Source organism: Hirundo rustica, chromosome 6 (assembly GCF_015227805.2).
Source record: "Hirundo rustica isolate bHirRus1 chromosome 6, bHirRus1.pri.v3, whole genome shotgun sequence".
NCBI classification, from domain to species: domain Eukaryota; kingdom Metazoa; phylum Chordata; class Aves; order Passeriformes; family Hirundinidae; genus Hirundo; species Hirundo rustica.
Window position 1 is genome coordinate 59,312,756 of NC_053455.1, and position 18,722 is coordinate 59,331,477.

General features: G+C 56.0%; 1 protein-coding gene and 1 long non-coding RNA gene across 4 annotated transcripts; one reads left to right on the forward strand and one right to left on the reverse strand.

Moving 5' to 3' along the window:
• Positions 1–763: 763 nt before the first annotated feature.
• Positions 764–3,221, reverse strand: LOC120754245 (uncharacterized). Its single transcript, XR_009207931.1, has 3 exons — positions 3,045–3,221; positions 2,506–2,638; positions 764–2,157 (listed from the first exon to the last, which is right to left on the reverse strand). It is a non-coding gene; the product is annotated as an uncharacterized LOC120754245 (long non-coding RNA).
• Positions 3,222–10,444: 7,223 nt separating this feature from the next.
• LOC120753746 (uncharacterized) lies at positions 10,445–17,585 on the forward strand. Of its 3 annotated transcripts, XM_040066428.2 has the most exons (5): positions 10,445–10,543; positions 11,338–11,634; positions 11,718–11,847; positions 12,238–12,346; positions 15,244–15,365. In XM_040066428.2, exons 1-5 carry the CDS (start codon positions 10,458–10,460, stop codon positions 15,252–15,254), a joined length of 633 nt encoding a protein of 210 aa, XP_039922362.1. In that variant the 5' UTR covers positions 10,445–10,457; the 3' UTR covers positions 15,255–15,365. The 3 variants fall into 3 exon arrangements, with proteins under 3 accessions (XP_039922362.1, XP_039922361.1, XP_039922363.1); XM_040066427.2 differs by lacking the exon at positions 12,238–12,346 and having other exon boundaries at positions 15,244–17,585; XM_040066429.2 differs by lacking the exons at positions 12,238–12,346; positions 15,244–15,365 and having other exon boundaries at positions 11,743–12,148.
• The last annotated feature ends 1,137 nt before the right edge of the window (positions 17,586–18,722 follow it).

The window sequence follows — 18,722 nt, forward strand, 5'->3', positions numbered from 1 at the left end:
CAGTCGCGTGGAAATTTGTAAAAGTGACCTCTGCACTAAGGTCTGCTGAGATATTTGTTTTAGGAAGTGCTCCTGTGGCTCCCAGCTTTGCAGAGCTGTGGTGTACACTCCTGTGAAAATCCCAGATAACTGTACATCCCTGTATTTGCTTTCCTCCACACCCCAGGACTAGAAGGTGGTGTGTTTCCTGGCTCAACATTTGTTTTTATTTTCATTTTAGAAACCTTTTTGCCTCCTGTGCTTGCCATCCTGCTTTCCTTCTCCACCCTAATCCAGAGCCAGGGCTTCTCAGGAGGATTGTCCTCTTCATCCCTCCCTGACAAGGTGAGTGCCCTTCTCAGACCCCAGCAGGGCTGTGACTAAACCCAGGATCCTCCCCTGCCTGCGCTGCTGGTGCCAGCGGTGTCCTCTTTCAGAGGAAGAAAACAGATCATCCACTGGAGACACTTAAGAGTAAAACCCAAACTGAGGTGCATCGGGGTTCCCAGATTTAGACACGAGTTTCCCAGGCGCTGTTTGAAAGCTTTTTCCATTAAATGTGCAAGGACAGGCACAAATTTGGGCAAGGACTCAGCACGTGCTGAGAGAGAAAACCCAGCTCTCCCTGGGCTGTGGGCAGCTCTGGACTGTGTTTGCTTCACTGCTTTGCAATCAGGTTGGTCTGTCAGTTAAACAGAGATAGAAATGCAATGTGCCAAACTTCCTGTGGACAGGAACTACGCTGCTTGCCAGAGTTTTGAAATTGTGAGTAAATTTTGGAAGCATAAAATTTGGAAGCATTCTTCCTCTAGGGAGAGAGATTTTCCTCACCCTTATTTACAGATTGTTATATATAAATGCACATAACTTTATGAAGGAAAACAGGAAGTCAAGAGCAACATCCTGTGCTAAATTAGATTTTTTTTTTCTTGTGCCCATTTATTTGGAGTTAAACCTGCCCTTCCCAGTGTGCTTTGGGGTTTCAGCTCTTTGGGAATCATTTCAGCTGACTTTTTGCACTGAAAACGTGAAGGTGGGGACGAGTGACCAACACCCTGGGAAGGGCCGTGGGTGTGCCTGGGTCGGGAGCAAACGGTCAGGGCTTATCCTCTCCTGGTTTGAGGCCGGGTTTGGCAACACCACAACATTCCAGTGCAGGATCAGTGCCCCAGGGAAGGGCTGCACAGCTGCCCTGAGCCCTGGCCTCTGCAGCAGCAGCGGTGGGCGGGTGGAACTCTCCTGTTCCCAGATTCAGATCCCTTTGTTTGTCACCCCTGCTGGTTCCTGGGCACTGAGAGCTCATCTCAGCTCTTCAGACAGCACTAACTGGCCCGTGGATTTACGGAAGCAGCCAGACTTTGGGAATGTGTGTTGCCATTCTAGCCTTGTCCAGTGAGGGGGCACAGGGGGGCAGGAGGAGGACAGGGAGTTGTCACCCGGCCCGTGCTCCTGGGCTGCAGGGGACACCTGCACTGAGGAGGAAATGGAAATGAAATGGAAATGAGGCTGCCTTGGGTCGTGACTCCCCATCCCTGGGAGCGTCCAAGGCCAGGCTGGACAGGATTTGGAACAACTCGGGCTTGTGGAAAGCGTCCCTGCCCGTGACAGGGGTGGAATGGGACGAGCGTTAATGTCCCTTCCTTAAACCCAAACACGGCGGGGTTCCAAAGCCTCATTCCCGTGGTGCAGGCTCCAGGCCTTGGGCTGGCCTCTCCTGAGCTGTGCCAGGCCTGCTCTGCCAGCGAGGGGCTGGGAGCAGGGACAGCCCTGGAGAAAAGCTCTGGGGGTCTTTGTGTGCTTGATTCCAGCCCCTGTGGTCCGTCGAGCCCCGTGGGAATGCTGCTCCGATCGCATGCACGGAAAATGTCAGTATAAAATAGATAGTTATAAAAAAAAAAAATGCTTCATGCGAAATTAAAACACCTTTCCCAGTGGGACGTGGTCTTATTGTCAACCCTTCCCAACAGTGTTGAAGGAATTGTCACTCTGAGGGCAGCTGGAGCCCAAGGGGAGCTCTGCTGCCTCCGGCCTGGGCCAGGAATCATCGCTTTCGTTCCCTTTTTTCCTGCACTACTTAGGGCTAAGAGCTGAACAAGCAGAGGGACTTTAATTAGCAGCATCAATTCTTTCCTGGCGGCGCTTCATGATTTCTTGGAGCTCTGACTCTCCTCTGCTTTTCTGGAATGGAAACAGAACAGGAAGTTTGGATTTGATCTTCAAGCTGTAGTTAAATTACAGTATTTAATGAAAGCTGTAGGAGAGGAGCTCGTTTCAAAGAAGTAGGTGGTATCAGTAAAAAGCGGATTAATTAGTGGAAACAGGGGGATCTCCCTTATGGATTTGAGGCCTTTTTGCTTAAAAGACACTTCAGAATTTTTAAGTGTGTTTTATTGCTGGTGTGGGTTTTGCTTGCATTGGGTTTTGTTTATTTTATTTCAATTGGATTTCTAAAATGCCTGTTTAATGAGCTGACGCTGCTGGTGCAGCCCCTCCATTCCAGCAGGAATTATCCAGGAAAGCACTTACCTCCAGCTGGTTTTTCTCCACCGTGATCTTGCTGTAGACTCTGTTCCCCTCAGCACCACACACCTTCTTCAGCTCCTCTCTGTTGAGGGAGAAGAGCTGAGCTCCGGTGAGGATGCCCAGGTGTTCCACGGTCCTGGGGAGACACAGAGTGGGGAGATGATGGTTGTGCTGCACGTGGCCTCGTGCCAGAGGGGAGGAGTGGGACATGGGAGGCCGGGAGCTGCACTGGCACTGTATCACAGAGCCCTGGGGCTGTGCCAGGGTGGCACCTGTGATTCCAGTGGCATTTTGGGCCGTGGGTTTAGTTCCTTCATTATTCTTCTCCAAGAAAATGTTTCTAAGAGAGAAAGGGAGTGAGACTGAGCTTTGATCATCCTGGTTATAGAGACTGGATTTAATAGGGTTGAAATCTGATTTGCAACACAGGCTCTGTAAGTGAATCCCAGTGAGTTGTCCCAGATGAGATGGTGCCAGTGGCCTCCCCTGCTCCTTCTCCAGGGAAGGAGGAGCGTTTCATGGGGCAACAGAGCAAATCTTACTCTTTGCTGAATGACTTGGCCTCCAGCCAGGCTTTGACTTCTTCAGTGCTGGATTCAAAGGTGAGGGGCACAAAAACTTCCGAGGCTTTTCCACTTTGAAATTCCTGTGGGGAGGCTGAATTTTATTGTTTGTGATCTTCTTTAGCAGCTCGTCGTTCAGCTCATCCATTTGGTGAATAAGTTCTGTGGAAACAGGTAGGGAATGAAATCCAGTCTTCAGTCAAAAAACACATTAAATGAATGTGTTTGTGGGGAAATCGTAAGGCAAATAGGGACGTGGCTTAGTGTTTTTATTAACTCTGTAAATACAGCCCAGGAAAGTGCTTACTTTTATAGTTTAGTTGTAAAGAACATGCTTAAGTGCTCTGTTGGAGCAGTAGGTTGAGCAATGACATTTGGACCTTCAGAATTCCATCAGGGACAAAAGTGTACAGGGAGATCGCCGCGGTTTTGGAGGCTGGAGGGCCCTGGGAGAGAGTGGGGGGATCTCCCCTTTCCCTGCAAGCCAAGAGTCTCCCTTCAGCTTTTGGAACTTCACTTTCTCTTTGGGAGAAACTGATTTCTGCAGTTCTTCTGCAGGATGAAGGAGAGGAGGGATCACAGAATCCCAGCCAAGGGATCTAAAAAGCTGCTTTACGGTTTCTTGCAGTGTGACTGGGGAGAGAACCTCACTTTCACCTGTTTTGTGAACAAATTTACAGTGGCACCAGTTGTTTCTCATGTTTCTGACTCCCCCTGTTCCTCCTCCCCCATTGAAAGGACACAAAACCCCTGAACACCCACCAGCTCCTGCCCCAGGTATGCTCAGGGGGGATAACCCTTGCTCCCAGCGGTGCTCTCAGGTGGTGGCAAGGGACAGGGTCAATTCCCTGAGGGCTGGTCTTGGTGTTGGGGTTTTGCTTCAGCTTGTCATCTTCCTGGGTTTGAGTTATTTAGTTCCCTTTGGGCTGGTGAAATAAGGGAACTGCCCTGCAAGAGGGGAAAATCCCAGCCCCCGTGAGGCTCAGAGGTCAGGGGATGAACTCTGTATTTCTGAGAACCATGTTCCCATTTTCCTGTGCCCCTTGTGTTGCCTTTTATTTTCCTCCCATCACCCCTTGGCTGTTGCCTGATGTGGAAGGGTAGATCTGTGAGAATCTACACTTGGAGATTTGGGATTGAGAACTTTTCAGTCCTCTCTGCTACTTCTAGTCAGTAATTTGCTGATTCCAGGGCTCTGGGTTTTGCTCCGCAGCGGAACAGAAGCAGCAGGAAGCACAAACTGGGAGTGAGCAACACACTCGTGATGAGATGAGCTTGAAGGTCCCTTCCAGCCCAGGCCATCTGTGATTCTGTGAGAACTCCAGCGACACTTCATCCAGTGTCACTTTCCCCATGAAACTCCTGAGGACCGTGGGGAATACTCGGTGTTATGAGCAGATTTGTGTCCAGCAGGGGACGAGCAGGGCACGGCAGGGAGTTGTTGTCCTCCCTCCTCGCTGTGGTGAAGGTGGGACCGATGTGTTTGAGCTGAGGAAGTGACACAGCACAGCACAGGCAGCCTGTGCCAGCTTTGGATTTGAGCAAAGCTCCGTCTCACTGCTCAGACACCACCAGGGAGAACAGAGTTGGTGCTCGCTGGTATCCTGAGCTCTCTCCTGCCCCTGGGAAGGGGAAGGGACCCATCTTTTCCCAGGGGTGCTCACATACCTCCAGGATTTCATCCTTCAGCACCGAGAGCTCGTTGGCGTTTCGTGCAGTGAAATCGTAGCGGATTTTGGCAAATCTCCTGGGCACAGCCACTCCCTGGGCCTCGAAATTTCTGCAGGAGAGAAAATCTGGAGTTTTAGTGGAGGCCCATATGATAACGGGGCCAATGTGGGTTCACTGGTGGAACATGGGTGGTGGGGGCTGGGAGTTTGCATTTGGAGGGGCAGGGTCCCTCTGCTCCTCTTCTGAGGAAGATTTTCAGCCCTTGTTTCAGTGAAATCCCTTGGGGCTGGGAACAAGCAAAGGGATTGTTTTGTTTTTGCTTGTTCCCAAGCAAGCTGGGAACAAGGGAACAAATCCCTTGGGTTTTGATGTGGGGTTTTCCTGAGGGGCTGTGAGGCATCTCCTGGAAGGGTGGAAGGAAATGCTGCTTTAGGACCTGAGGGGGCTGACACAGCAGGACCCAAAGGCTCTGACTGCAGCTCCTGGGAAAGATGAGGTGTGAAACCCTCCCTGTGTGGTCCGGTGGAAAAAACTGCCCCAGATGCCAGAGCAGGGAAGAGCTGGGGAAAGAGGAATTGAAAATCCAAGCAGGCAGAACCCAGTGGAAATCTCTGGGGTTTTCATCATGCTGAACTGCTGGCACAGAATCCTGCCGGTTCTCAGGAAAAGTGAGTCTGGATGTTTCTCTTCTGAGATGCATTTGGGCACAGGGGAAGAGAAATGTATTTATGTGTTAGCTTGGGCCACCAGAATGTACGGTTTTCAAAGCTGAATTGGCTTTTTGTTTGAAGAGAGACAAAATGAATATGGTTGATTGTTGAAAATGGTGAAAAAGTGGAATGAAAGGTTATTTTTTGACCCAAACTGAAAAGTTTTGCTTTGTTTTGTTTTGTGTTGCCTGGCCTAGGGAAATTTAGCAGATCTCATATTTTTCTTTTCCAGCTGAGTGAAGTATTATCTTTTTAATTCAAAAAACATTTGCTGTATGGAAAACCAGTCTTGCTTGGTGAAAGCACAGGTAGGAACAATTTTAATGCTCTTCCCATGGATCTTTTTGCTTATGAAATGTGACCTACACAGATACCTGATGCCACATTCACAGGGCCTCAGGTTCTCCTTCAGTTTAGCTCCTGCTCTGCATTTGTACCACTTGATGTTCCTACCAGGACACGGTGCAGCAGAATCTTGGTGGCCACAGCTGGGAATTTGGTGAATTGGAAGCAAAGCCGTAGGCTTTGTCCTCTGAGACAAGTGGTGATTTATAAAGCAAAGCAGACTGGTATTCCACATGAGGGATTCGGGATTGGAGATGGTCCCAATCCAAAATCTTTCCGTTTGTTTTATTTTGGATGCTGCAACCTGCTGGGCTGGGGGAGCTGTTCCTTTTAATTTCCACTTAATTTTCTGTATTTTGTTAATTCTCTGTGGAAATCTGCTTTTAATAAAAAGGCTGCTGAGGATATTGATGATGTCCCAGGTCCCTGGGATTCACAGGTGTGTGTTCAGAGCCAGGATTGTTCTGGCTGGCAGAGGCTGCACCAAACTCCCGGGAATCTCGGTCTGGGTTTGTCTTTTCTGCCAATTCTCCTCATTTTGGGGATGCAGTGCAGCCCTGCCCTGTGGATCTCCTAGAAGAGTTTTGGGGTTAAAAAGATTATTTTCTATTCTGCGATATTCGTCTAGAACATGATTAAAAAGAATAAAACGGTATCAACGTGGTTTTAATTGGTTCATTTGCATTGGTTAATTAAAGCAAATCATTGAGAAGGGGCTTGAGCAGCCCTTGGTCGGAGCTGGCAGCTCTTCTTTATTGTCTCTTCATTCTTTGAATTTCTTTGAATCATTTCTTAAGCAATTACTGCAATTACGATGCACACTGAGGAGAACGGCATTGCTTCCCTGCTGGATTGGGAAATCCAAGTGCAATTCCTCGGAGAGACCGAGGGGAGGGGGAGCTGAGCCTCGGGCCGGGTTTTGGCGGCGGGAATCGGGAGAGGAGGGGAGAGGGGAGCTCCCCAAAGTGGTGAAAGGCAGTTTCTGCTGGATTTGGGGAAAAAAGGAGCCTGGTTAAAGGGGACCTGAGGAAGCAGCGGGATGTGCTGGAGGCTGCGCTGGAACCCCCAGCCCCGGTCAGGGATGGTGGCAGTGCCAGGGAGACTACGGGGGCTGTGCCGGGATCCCCAAATTCCAGCCAGGAGTGCTGGGAAGTGTCAGCTCCATGGGGACACTGTGGAAAGGCTGTGCTGGGATCCCCAAATTCCAGCCAGGAGTGCTGGGAAGTGTCAGCTCCATGGGGACACTGTGGAAAGGCTGTGCTGGGATCCCCAAATTCCAGCCAGGAGAGCTGGGAAGTGTCAGCTCCATGGGGACACTGTGGAAAGGCTGTGCTGGGATCCCCAAATTCCGGCCCGGGGTACTGGGAAGTGTCAGCTCCATGGCGACACTGTGGCAACGCTGTGCTGGGATCCCCAAATTCCAGCCAGGAACGCTGGGCACTGCCAGACCTTTAGGACACTGCCTGATCCGGAGAGATTTCCCGTTATTTGCTCTCATGCTCAGCACCTGGCATTTCATTGGAGTCCCCCAGGCTGAAAATCCCATGCGAACAGCTGGAATCCCAGCCGCTCACACAGCCCGGGAGACCAAACGAGGTGTTCCACGGATTTATTTTTCACGACGCGTTTTAATTTAAAGCAGAACACTGACCGTCCCTCCCACCTACCCCGACCCATAGTCTTTAATTTTGGGGTTTCTCCATTTGGGGTTTCTCTTTTTATCTGCCTACGCTGGATAAAAATTTCCAAAAAGATTCCTCGGCGCTGCGAGGACCGGCGGGGTTTGGAGGGTTCCGGAGCCCCGGCGGGGCCGGAGCGGGAGCAGGAGCGGCAGGGCCGGGCTCGGCCGGAGCGCCCGTCCCGGAACGGCTCCTCCCGCCAGCGGCGAGCCCGGTCCCCATCCCGGTCCTGCGGACACGGGCGGGACCCGGACCCGAAGCCCCGGTGCCGGTGCCGGGAGCAGCCCCGGTTCGGCCCAGGCGTGAGGGGCGGGGCCGCGAGCGATGGTCCCGCCCCCATCCCGGGCGGGGCCGGGGCTCCAGGGGCGGGGCCCGGAGGGGCCGGGGGCGGCTCCAGGGGCGGGGCCGGGGGCTGCTGCAGGGGCGGGGCCCGGTGGGGCCGGGGCGGGCCTGGGCCCAGCGCAGGTGCGCGGGGCTCCAGCGCGGCTGCGCGGGCCGAGGCTCCAGTGCGGCTGCGCGGGGCGGAGCAACCGCGCGTATGCGTGGGGCGGGGCCGAGGTGATTTAATCCCTGGAAATCGCTCCCCCCGCCATTTTCTCACTCAGCGGTGGAGCGGGCTGCTGCCGGACCGGCCTTCACCGGCGAGGCTTCCTCTACCCCTTTTCCTTTCTCCTCTTTCTCCTGTCCTTATCCTCCTCCTTCTTCCCCCCCTTATCCCCTCTTTTCTACCCCTCTAGCTTCCTTCTCCCCCCGTCCTACCTGTCCCTCCCAGCCCCTCTCCTGCCCTCTCCCCGCTCCCTTACCCTCTCCCCATCCTCCCCTGCACTTCCCTGTCCCTCCCCTCCTTTCGGCCCTCTCGCTGCCCTCTCCCCAACCCGACTCCTCTCTGTTCCCCCTCTGTTCCCCCTGTTCCCCCTGTTCCCCGCCGTTCCCTCTCTGTTCCCTCTCTGTTCCTGCTCTGTTCCCCCTGTTCCCCCCTGTTTCCTCTCTTCCCCCTCTACCCTCCCTCTGTCCATCATCCTTCTTCCCCACCTGGCCTTTCCCTTCCCCCTTTCTCCCTACCTCACCCCATCCCTCCCATTCCCACCCTCTGTCCCCCTCTCCCTCTTTCCCCGCAGCCGCGGGGTTCGGGGTGCCGGAGAATAAAGCCCAGAGGGCCGGAGCCCGGCGCCCCCACCCTCGCCCCCGCCCCACACGGGGCCGGGCCCGCTCGGCGGGTCCCCCCATGCAGTTCACAAGCACGGCCCGACACCGCCGGGGCTCCGGCTTTCCCCACATCACACGGGGGCTCCCCGGGGAGGTCGGGGCGGGGGGTTTAGAGAGGGCCCCCTCCTCCGGAGGGGGTCCCGGGGGGGAGGGCGGGTGGGGAGGGGGGGGGGGAGGGCCCCCTCCGGAGGAGGGGGTCCCTGGGGGGGGGTCGGGTCGGGCCCCCTCCGGAGGAGGGGCCCGGGGGAGGGGGCGGGGCGGAGGGGGGAATCCCCCCTCCAGTCCCGGCCTCCTTCCCCGGCCCCCTCCTCCGGACGGGGCTCGGCCCGGCCCCCTCCCCGGGACCCCCTCCTCCGGACCGGGGCCCGGGGGGAGGGAGGGGGGCGGGTGGGGTGGGGGGGAAGCAGAGGCGGTCACGTCACTCGGCAGCGTGAGCACATAGAGATCACCACACAAACGAGCAGCCTCCCCTGTCCTGCCCTCCCTTCCCCACCCGCCCCCCTCCCTCCCCCCGGGCCCCGGTCCGGAGGAGGGGGTCCCGGGGAGGGGGCCGGGCCGAGCCCCGTCCGGAGGAGGGGGCCGGGGAAGGAGGCCGGGACTGGAGGGGGGATTCCCCCCTCCGCCCCGCCCCCTCCCCCGGGCCCCTCCTCCGGAGGGGGCCCGACCCGACCCCCCCCCAGGGACCCCCCCCTCCGGAGGGGGCCCTACCCCCCCCCCCCCCCCCCCCCCCCCCCCCCCCTCCCCACCCGCCCTCCCCCCCGGGACCCCCTCCGGAGGAGGGGGCCCTCTCTAAACCCCCCGCCCCGACCTCCCCGGGGAGCCCCCGTGTGATGTGGGGAAAGCCGGAGCCCCGGCGGTGTCGGGCCGTGCTTGTGAACTGCATGGGGGGACCCGCCGAGCGGGCCCGGCCCCGTGTGGGGCGGGGGCGAGGGTGGGGGCGCCGGGCTCCGGCCCTCTGGGCTTTATTCTCCGGCACCCCGAACCCCGCGGCTGCGGGGAAAGAGGGAGAAGGGGACAGAGGGTGGGAATGGGGGGCAGAGAGGGTGGCCGGGGTCAAGGAAGGAGAGCAGGTGAGGGGATCGGGGTGTGCAGGACGGATGGAGGGTGGAGGATGGAGCACAGGTGGCGGGGCAAGGAGCAAAGAAAGAGAGAGGAAAGGGGAATAGGGGGAGGTGAGGAGGGAGGAAGGAGGGGAAGAACTGAGGGCAGGTGGGGAGGAATTAGGGGGAAGGGGAGCATGGACAGGGGGCAGGTGGGAGCCGGGGTAGGGGAGGGAGGAAAGGAAGGGTGGAGGAGTAGGGTAGGGCAGGGTAGGATAGGGTAGGGCAGGGTAGGGTAGGGTATGGAGAAGGAGTAGGGGGGGGACCGGGCCGGGCTGGGCCGGGGGGGGGAGGGAGGGGAGGGCTAGGGGGGAGAGGGAGGGGGGGGGTTGGGGGGGGGAGGGTGTAGGGGGTGGGGGAGGGGAGGAAGGGAGGGGAGAAAGGAGGAGTGTAGAAGAAGTGTAGAAGAAAAGAGATATAAAGAAAAAGAAATACAGAGAAAAAGAGATATGGAGCCCAGCGCGGCAGCATCCTCCCTCGCCGAGCGCCGAGGGGCAAATGGCTCCGCGGGGCCCTCCCCGTGCATTAAATCCCCCCAGGCCCCGCCCCGCGCAGCCGCTCTGGGGCCCCGCGCACCTGTGCAGGCCCCGCCCCTCCCACCGGTGCCGGCCCCGCCCGCGCCCGTTAAATCCCGGCCGATCCGCGCCCGCCCCGCTCTGTGCGGTGGATGCTCATCCCGGGATGCGGTGGGACCGTCGCTCGGAGCGCTGCGCGGAGCCACGGACCGGGGGCTGCTCCCGGCGCTGCGCGGAGCTCGAGGCGCTGAGGTGAGGCCGGGAACGGGACCCGGGCCCGGGAATGCGGGTCCGGATCCTGCCGGTGGCTGCTGGGGGTCTTGGGGGGAGCCGCTTCTCCCTCGGCGGGCGGGCTGCGGGTCCCGGGGCCGCAGGACCGGGGCGGGATCGGGACCGGGGTCGCCGCGGGCGGGAAGAGCCGCTCCGGGACGGGCGCTGGGACCGAGCTCGGCGCTGCCGCTCTGCTTCCACCGCGGCCGGCGCGGGGCTGGGGTCCCGCCGGGGCTCCGGGCAGGTCCCGCCGCGGCCGCGGGGAGCCGGTGCCGGTGCCGGGCCCGGCGGGAGGGCGGCGCTTCCCCGGAGCGGGCTCCGGGCGGCGGCTGGAAGCGGGCGGGGCGCGGGCACCGCCGCTCACGGCCCCGGGAGCCCCCGGCCGCCGCCGCTCCCTCAGCGCCGCCCCGCCCGCGGGGCGCCCCCTGGCGGACACGGCCCGGCCCCGCGGCGGCTGCTCCCGCCCGCGGCCCCGAGGCCCCCGCCCGCCCGGCCTCGGGCGGAGCAGCGCCCGCAGCCCCCTGCCCCGGGCCCGCGCCCCCGGGGGCTGCCCCCGCCGCGCCCCCGCCCGGCGAACTGCCGCTCCCGCTCCGAGCGCGGCCGCGGCGGGACCGGGGCCCTGCCGGGGCTCGGGCCGCTCGTCGGACACGCCTGCCGGGTGAGACACGATGCTCTCCCTCCCGCCTTTCCCCCGCTTTCTCTGTGGCTCGCGCTCTCCAGTGCTAAAACCTCTGAGTTTAAGAAGTCAGTGAAAACTGTTTATTCTTTATTTCCAGAGCACAGAATATTTTGAGTGTGAAGGGACACAGAAGGAGCACCGAGCTGAACCCTTATGTGAATGGCTCATCTGGGGATGGAACCCACAACCTGGGCATCTTCAGCACCCTGCTCCAACCGAGCCAGTCTCAGGTTACAGCAATGCCCTGCCTGGGATGGGAATGCCAAGTACCAGCAAGGGAATTCCTGTGCCAGTGCAGCTCCTTCCTTTATGCCGATATTGCTTCACACACCAGCCCCTGGAATGGCCATAGGGCAGAGCTCCGTGGCTGGTACCTGACCATGGAACAACACAGGTGAGCAGCTGTGTGACAGCACAAAGCTCTTCCCATAACCCTCATTTCCTGCCCTTTCCAGCATTTCCCCGGTGGCTGTAAAGGTGCTTGTGCCGCGTCCCTTTCCAGGGAGAAATGATCAAGACAAGCCCTGAGGGTTCCCTTGGTCCATGGCCGAAGTTCTCCTGGAGAGTGCCAGGGCCGGTCCCGCCTGCAGAGGGGCGTTTCCTGCGGGTGAGTGTTCACAGCCCAAAATCGCGGTGGGGGCCGAGGCCGGGGCTGCTTCTCGGCCCCGGAGCTGCAGGGAGCCCTGGGTGACTCCTGCTCGGTGCCAGGAGCGTTCCTTGGTGCTCCCTCCGTGTGTCCCGGCCGGCCGGGAAGGCGGGGCGGGAGGAGGCCGGGAGCCCCAGGAAGGGAACCGGCCCCTCTCGTCCTCGGCCCGTGCAGGGGAGGAGCCGTGCCTCGGTGTCCCGCCCGTGGCGCGCAGCGTGCCCCACGCACGGCCCGGGCACGGGCGCTGGGATGCCCGGGCAGCGCCGGGATGGACACGGATCGGGGGCTGCTCTGAACGGGCCCCCGGAGACGCTGCGGCCCGGACAGAGCCCGCTGACGTCCCAAAACCAGCCCGAGGAACGGCTGGCAGCGCCTGGGAATGTCGGCACGTTGGGTCTGCAGAGGAGCTCAGACAGCAATTCCTGGTGCCGAGCTCCTGGGGCTCCCACACCCCCACCAGGTATGTCCCAGCCAGCCCCAATCCCTTCCCTTCCAGCCTGGGGCCATCCTCCAGCAGCAGCGTTAAAGCCGAGGGAATTTCCCTCACAGAAACTGAATCCCGAGCAATGCCCTCGGAGGTGCCTTAAAATAAAAGGTCAGAGGTGGATGAAGTTTTGTTTGGGTTAAGTTTGGAGTTTTCCAGGGAGCCAGCTGGAACCGCAGAACTGAGGGCCAGCTTTCACAGGTGGCTCACACTGCAGGTGCCCTGAAGGCAGGGATGTGCATCCCTTTCCTCAGGGAGAAGAGCTCCCAGAGGCCCCTCCCGAGGCTCTGGAATGAACTCAGCTCCTGCAGGGAGAGATCTCCTCCCCTGGGCACAGGAGCTGCCTCAGCAGGGGCCGGGAGCGCGTCCGGCCAGCGCCTTCTCCTGCTTGGAAACATCGACCGCAGCCCGAGCTCGGGGGGAATCTGCTGAATTCCAGGGAACTCTGGCAAGAGCCCCCCAGGGACATGGCTGGGGATGAGGGCTACAAACAGCAAATTCTATGGAACATCAGCCTGTCCTTATCCCTTCCTCTTGAGCTTCCTTGGACCTCTGCTGGTTCCTGGCACAGCTGGTGTTAAATAGGCAGCTCTGCATGGGAATATCCAGGCTCCAGGAGGCACTGTGAGCTTGTTCCAGCAGGAATTCAGGGCTATAGCTATAATAATGAATCTAAACAGCAAGGCTGAACCCCAAATCTGGGCCCCACACTGGGAACAATCTTTGTGCTGCCCTGTCAGCCAAAGCCCCATGGCTGGGAAATTTCAGCAGCCAAAGGTATGGAATTATCTAAATCCCAGCAGCCAGTGTTTTGTTCTCTATATATTACCTGTTTTTAAAACCCAAAACCACATGGTTTTGTATGTCTCATCCACTAAATTCTATTCCTTACAAATTACATCAGGTATTTTTTCCAAAATACTTCTACAGATTATTTCAAGCTTTACCCCCAAGGTCTTCCCAACCTGTCCACTACTCGTTACCTCATTTTTACATCAAAATACTAATTCTCCATCCTGGAGAAAATACCAACTTCGACACCCAAAACTTACATTACCTGTCCACGAGCGATTGCCTCAGTTTACCTCATGATGTTCATTCTCTTCCCTGGGGAATTTTTCACCTTGCCTCCCCAAATTTTCCCTGCCTGTCCCCTTCTGATTTCCTCAGTTTTTACAAGAAAGCATTCTTTCTCCACTCTGGAGATTACCACAAGCTTTACTCCCAAAATTTTCCCTACCTGTTCACTACCTATTACCCCATTTCCACCTCAGTATTTTCACTCTTTATGCTATGGATGCTTTCAGTTTTTACCCCCCAATCATTTCCCTACCTGTCCATAATTGATTACCTCAGTTTGGCCCATGAAGTGCATCCCCTCTGCTACAGATCACCTCAGATTTTACCCCTGAAATTTTCCCTACCTCCTCACCTCTGAGTGAAGAGTACTTAATTTTTACCTCACAATATTCATTTTCTACCTCAAGTTTTATCCACAAGATTTCCCCACCTGTCCACAGCAATTCCCTCAGTTTACCTCAGGATGTTCCTGCTCTCTCCTAGAGATAATCTCACATTTTAGCCCCTTAATTTTCCCTGCCTGCTCAATACTGATTACCTCCTTTTTACCTCAAAATATCAATTGTTTCCTCTAGAGGTTAACTCAGATTTTATTACCAAAATTTCCATTTTGTCCCCTGTATGCTAACCAGATTTTAAAACCAAAACCACACAGGTTATGTCTCTTATCCCCAAAATGTTCATTCTGTCCTCTGCAAATTACATCAGATTTTTTCCCAAAAACACTTACTGTTCCACGTAATTACCTCAGGGTTTGCCCCCCCAATTCTTCCCAATGTTGAATATTGATCACTTCATTTCTACCTCAATATATTTATTTTCTGCCCTATAGATCTTCCCAAGTTTTACCCCCAGAATTTCCTTGCCTGCCCCTAGTGACTGCTTCAGTTTATGTCAGTGTTCTCTCTCTCCCTAGAGTTTTAATCAAGTTTAACCCCGGAAATTTTCCTTTCCACAACTTACTACCTCATTTCTACCTAAAATATTTATTTTCAACCTTTAGATTATTTCAAGTTTTGCCCCCCCCAAATTTCCTCTACCTGTCCTCTACTGATTCCCTCATTTTCCCTTCAATATTATTTACTTTCTACCATGTAACTTTTGTCAAGATTTACCCCCAAACTGTCCATCTGTACCTAATTTTTACTTCAAAATGTTCATTCTACAGATGACTTCATATAATTTTTTACCCAAAATTTTCCCCGTGTGCCCACAACTGATTCCCTCACATTACCTCAGGATGTTCATGATCTTTTCTTAAGATTAGCTCAAATTTAGCCCCCAGATTTTGCCTACATGCTCAGTACTCATCACCCCATTTGTTCATTCTGTACACTTGAGATTTTGTCAAGTCTTACCTCCAAAATTTCCTTGCTTATCTACTACTGAGTACTTCATTTTTACTCCAAAATATTCATTCTGTCCCCTACAGATTATATCGAGTTCTACCCCCAAATCTTCCTCCTGGTACAATATCAATTAACTCCTTTCTACTCCAAAAATTTTCACTCTCTCCCCTAAACATCACCTCAGCTTTTCCCTCAAAAATGCCACCGTGCTCCCCTCGACACACAAACAGTTCTTGTGTCCCCTCTCAATTGCCCCAGGTTTTCAGCTAAAATTGTCACCTCTGTCCCCTCTAACTTAGCCCAGGCTTTCCCAGTGAGGAGCTGCAAGGAATTCAGGCAAATGACAGCAGGGAACAGCTGTAAATTCTAAGGCAGAAAGAGAAGATCTACTGGGAAAGGCTTCAGAAAACATTTCTGCAGTTAATAATTAATAATTATTTCCAGTTCCCCAGTGAGAAGAACATGAACTCACAGACATTCAGGCCTGGCAGTCCCCTGCAGCGAGAGCTCAGCGCACATCCACAGAGGCAATTCCAGCATCTGAAAGAAAGGAAGAAGAAGAAGAAGGTTATTTCTTCTGATTCAAGGTTATTTCAAGTTCTCAGACCCAAACCACCCTTTGCTCTTGCTCTTGGCCGGGTGAATCCTGAGCAGTGGGCACAGGTCTGGTCATTCATGCTGATGGGAGCGACGCTTTCTGGGGGAAATCCGCTGATTTCCAAAGTTCACTGCCTGCCCCTGCCTGATCTGCACGGCAGAAAACCTCTTCCATGGAGGGATTTTGCTCCATCTAATCCCACCTGCCCAGGCTGTTCCATGTGGATGGGACAGGCTGGGGCAGCACAGGCAGACACAGCTCTCGGCGCTCCCCGCTCCAAACACAGCTCTGGGCTCCTCTGCAAACTGCCTCTGCCAGGAGGTTTTCTCCAGGAGAGCTCCAGGACTGGCTCATGGCAGGGGGGAGATGAAGTTATCACAAAGGGAAGTAAAGGATAAATACTCCTGTAGGAGCCTTTGGGATCTGCTGGGCTGAGCTGGGAAGGGGACATTCATTCCCTGCAGTGCAAATGCACAGCCGCCTCCAGCACGCAGCAAACGCTGTCAGGTGGGCTCTGAAAGCAGCACTGTGACAAACCTCACCGTCACTCTTCCCTTCAGGGACTTTTGCAATCAGTCTCTGAAGCTGACCAGCCCCAGAGCTCTGTGCAGCTGCTCTGGAGCAAAAGGATCCTCCCGGGGCTGAGGCCCATTCCCAGCCATCGCTCCCACGGCGGCCCAGAGGCACCACTGGAGCTCGTGTGTGGGGCTGGCAAGGGCTGCAGGAGGACACAGCCCCAGCTGGGGCGGCCCAGAGGCACCACTGGAGCTCGTGTGTGGGGCTGGCAAGGGCTGCAGGAGGACACAGCCCCAGCTGGGGCGGCCCAGAGGCACCACTGGAGCTCGTGTGTGGGGCTGGCAAGGGCTGCAGGAGGACACAGCCCCAGCTGGGGCGGCAGCGGCAGCAGCAATTCCCAGGCCCTGGCACGGCAGAGCCAAAGGCCGGCGCTGCCGCGGGAGGCGCGGGTTTCGTTCCGCTCCCTGCGCTGCCGCGGCCCGGCAGGAAATCTCCAGGGGGGCAGAAACTCTCAGGGGACACAAAATGCAGCATCTGTCACCCTGGTCCTGGCTGAACTCAGCGTGTGGGGCCACCCCCCACAGGTAAGCACTGACCTGAGCCGGATCAGCCTCAAACACCGCCCCAGCTGTCAGCTCCCGGCCGCTCCCGGGCTGCCGCCGCTCTCTCTGTGCCTCAGCCTTGGGGGCTGCAGGGAGCAGGGCAGGGACAGCCCGAAGCCAGGGCAGAGCCCTCCGGGTTTGCAACACTCTGGGGACAGCTGGGGACTCACCCAGGGCACGGGCAGGAGCAGGGACCCTCCGGCGCGGGCCGGCGGCGCTGGCGGCTGCTGGGTTCGGCCGCTCAAACACCAAAGCTCGGGGCAAAGGTGGGACGAGTTCAGTGTCCTGAAAGTTTCCTGTCCTGAAAGGGAGGAGAAAGTGGAAATTAAGGCCACTGTGGAAGCCAAAGGCTCCTGCATTTCCCACTTCTGTTCTGATTCCTCACTACAGGGTTCCATCCATAAAAAATGAGAGCTGACACCAAATAAAAGGGCCCCATTTCAACTTTTTTCCCTACTGTTTTCATACATAAAAAGGATGCCCATTTTTTCAAACTGCATTCTTTGCCTAATTTTATCAGAACCATTTCAATTCCAGGCCCCACTTGTGAGTTATTATTGTGACTCTGGGCAAAGGAAGAGAAGGATCTGTTCCACACGGGTGTCATCCCACAGGGAACAGCCCTGGGCCAGCCCCAGCCTGGGCTGAGCACGCTGCCTCCCTCCCCCATTCTGGATTCTGGCTCCAGGCCAGTCCGAGTTTCCCCCCATTTTCCATGTCTAGAGACAGGAAATTGTCCTGGTCAGGGTGCAGGACCTTAAACTGCACATTGATCTGGGGTTTGCTGGGATTCCAGCAGGGAATTCATGGTTTTACAAATAAAAACTCTTCCAGGGAGCAGCACTGAAAAGTTGGGAGCTGCTGCTTCACCACACGGTGTCAGCAACAGAGAGGAAACACAAAATGTGAACCCAAAACCAAGGATAAAATGATTCCTCCTGCTTTTAGTGGGACCAGGGTTAATTCTGCCCTGGAATGACGAAGAACCTCTCCCTCAGACCCCCAGAGACCCCTCAAAAAGCCAAAGTGCAGCAGGGAGGGAGGGAAGGAAAGGCACCTCTGCCTCACCTGCTGGGGACAGCACAGGTCCTGCTGCTCCTGGGGACTGGGAATGTGTCTGGAGCCAAAAGCTCCTTCCCAGGCTGGAGAGCCTTTCCTAAAGCACCACCTGTGGGAAGCAAAGGGCTGTGGGAGACATGGAGAGGGAATTTACAATAACAATCAAAACATTAATGGGAAAGGGCAGCAAGGGAAGCAACAATAATTCCAGGGGAGCAGGGAGGAGGCTGAGCTTTAAACGAGGTTTGAGTGAGGCAGCATCACTGGGATCTCTGAAGCACAGCTCCAGGTCTGGGATTCCAGGAGCAGTGCAAACTCCCTCTGTCCAATCCCTGCATTTGCCTCCTGCCAGCACTCAGCACATGTTTGGCTCAAGTGCTCCAGTGCTGCTGCCTGGAGGGATTGGGAAAATGGGCTTTAAAGCCCTTCCCACAGGGCTGGCTCCCAGCTCTGCCTGGGGAAAGCATCTGGCACCTCTGGCATGTCAATGAAATCCGTCTCCTTAACTTTGAAGATGCCCTGAATAAACCCAGGGCACATCAATAAACCTTTCTCCCCAAGGACAGCCCCAGGGAATGCACAATTTTCCCTATGCCTGGTCAAACAACCCAGCAGGCAGTTTTTGGGGAGAGATCCAGACTCTTGTCTCTGGCTGTAAAACACTTGCAGAGGCTTTGGAGTTCATACAGGCGTGTCAGGATTTGGATACTTCACTTAAATTCCATTCAAATACTCAGGAATTGGAAGTGTCCTAAAGGGTCCTTCACTCACACTTTAATTTTGAGCCCCCTACCATGGATGAATTTGGATGTTCTTTTGTCAGGAACACCCCACCTCTGCTTCTTTAGGTGCCCCCGTGTGGGAGATAAAATAAATGTGGAGAAATATTTGGATTGCAGCTTCCAAGTGAAGTTCCCTGCTAGGAAATGACTCCAGCTCTCTGCTCTCTGTTTAAACACAGCCTGGCCCCTCAGGGCTGCAGACTCTGAGCTACACAACTTGTGAGCTGGCAATAACAGCAGCTGTACATAAAAACAGGAATTGGGGCTGCATTTGGATACATGCAGGCAGGTTTGGGCCACTTCTGAAAGCTTCAATCCCTGTTTTTCAGAGGTTCCATCAGGGATAATGACCTCTCCACAAATCTC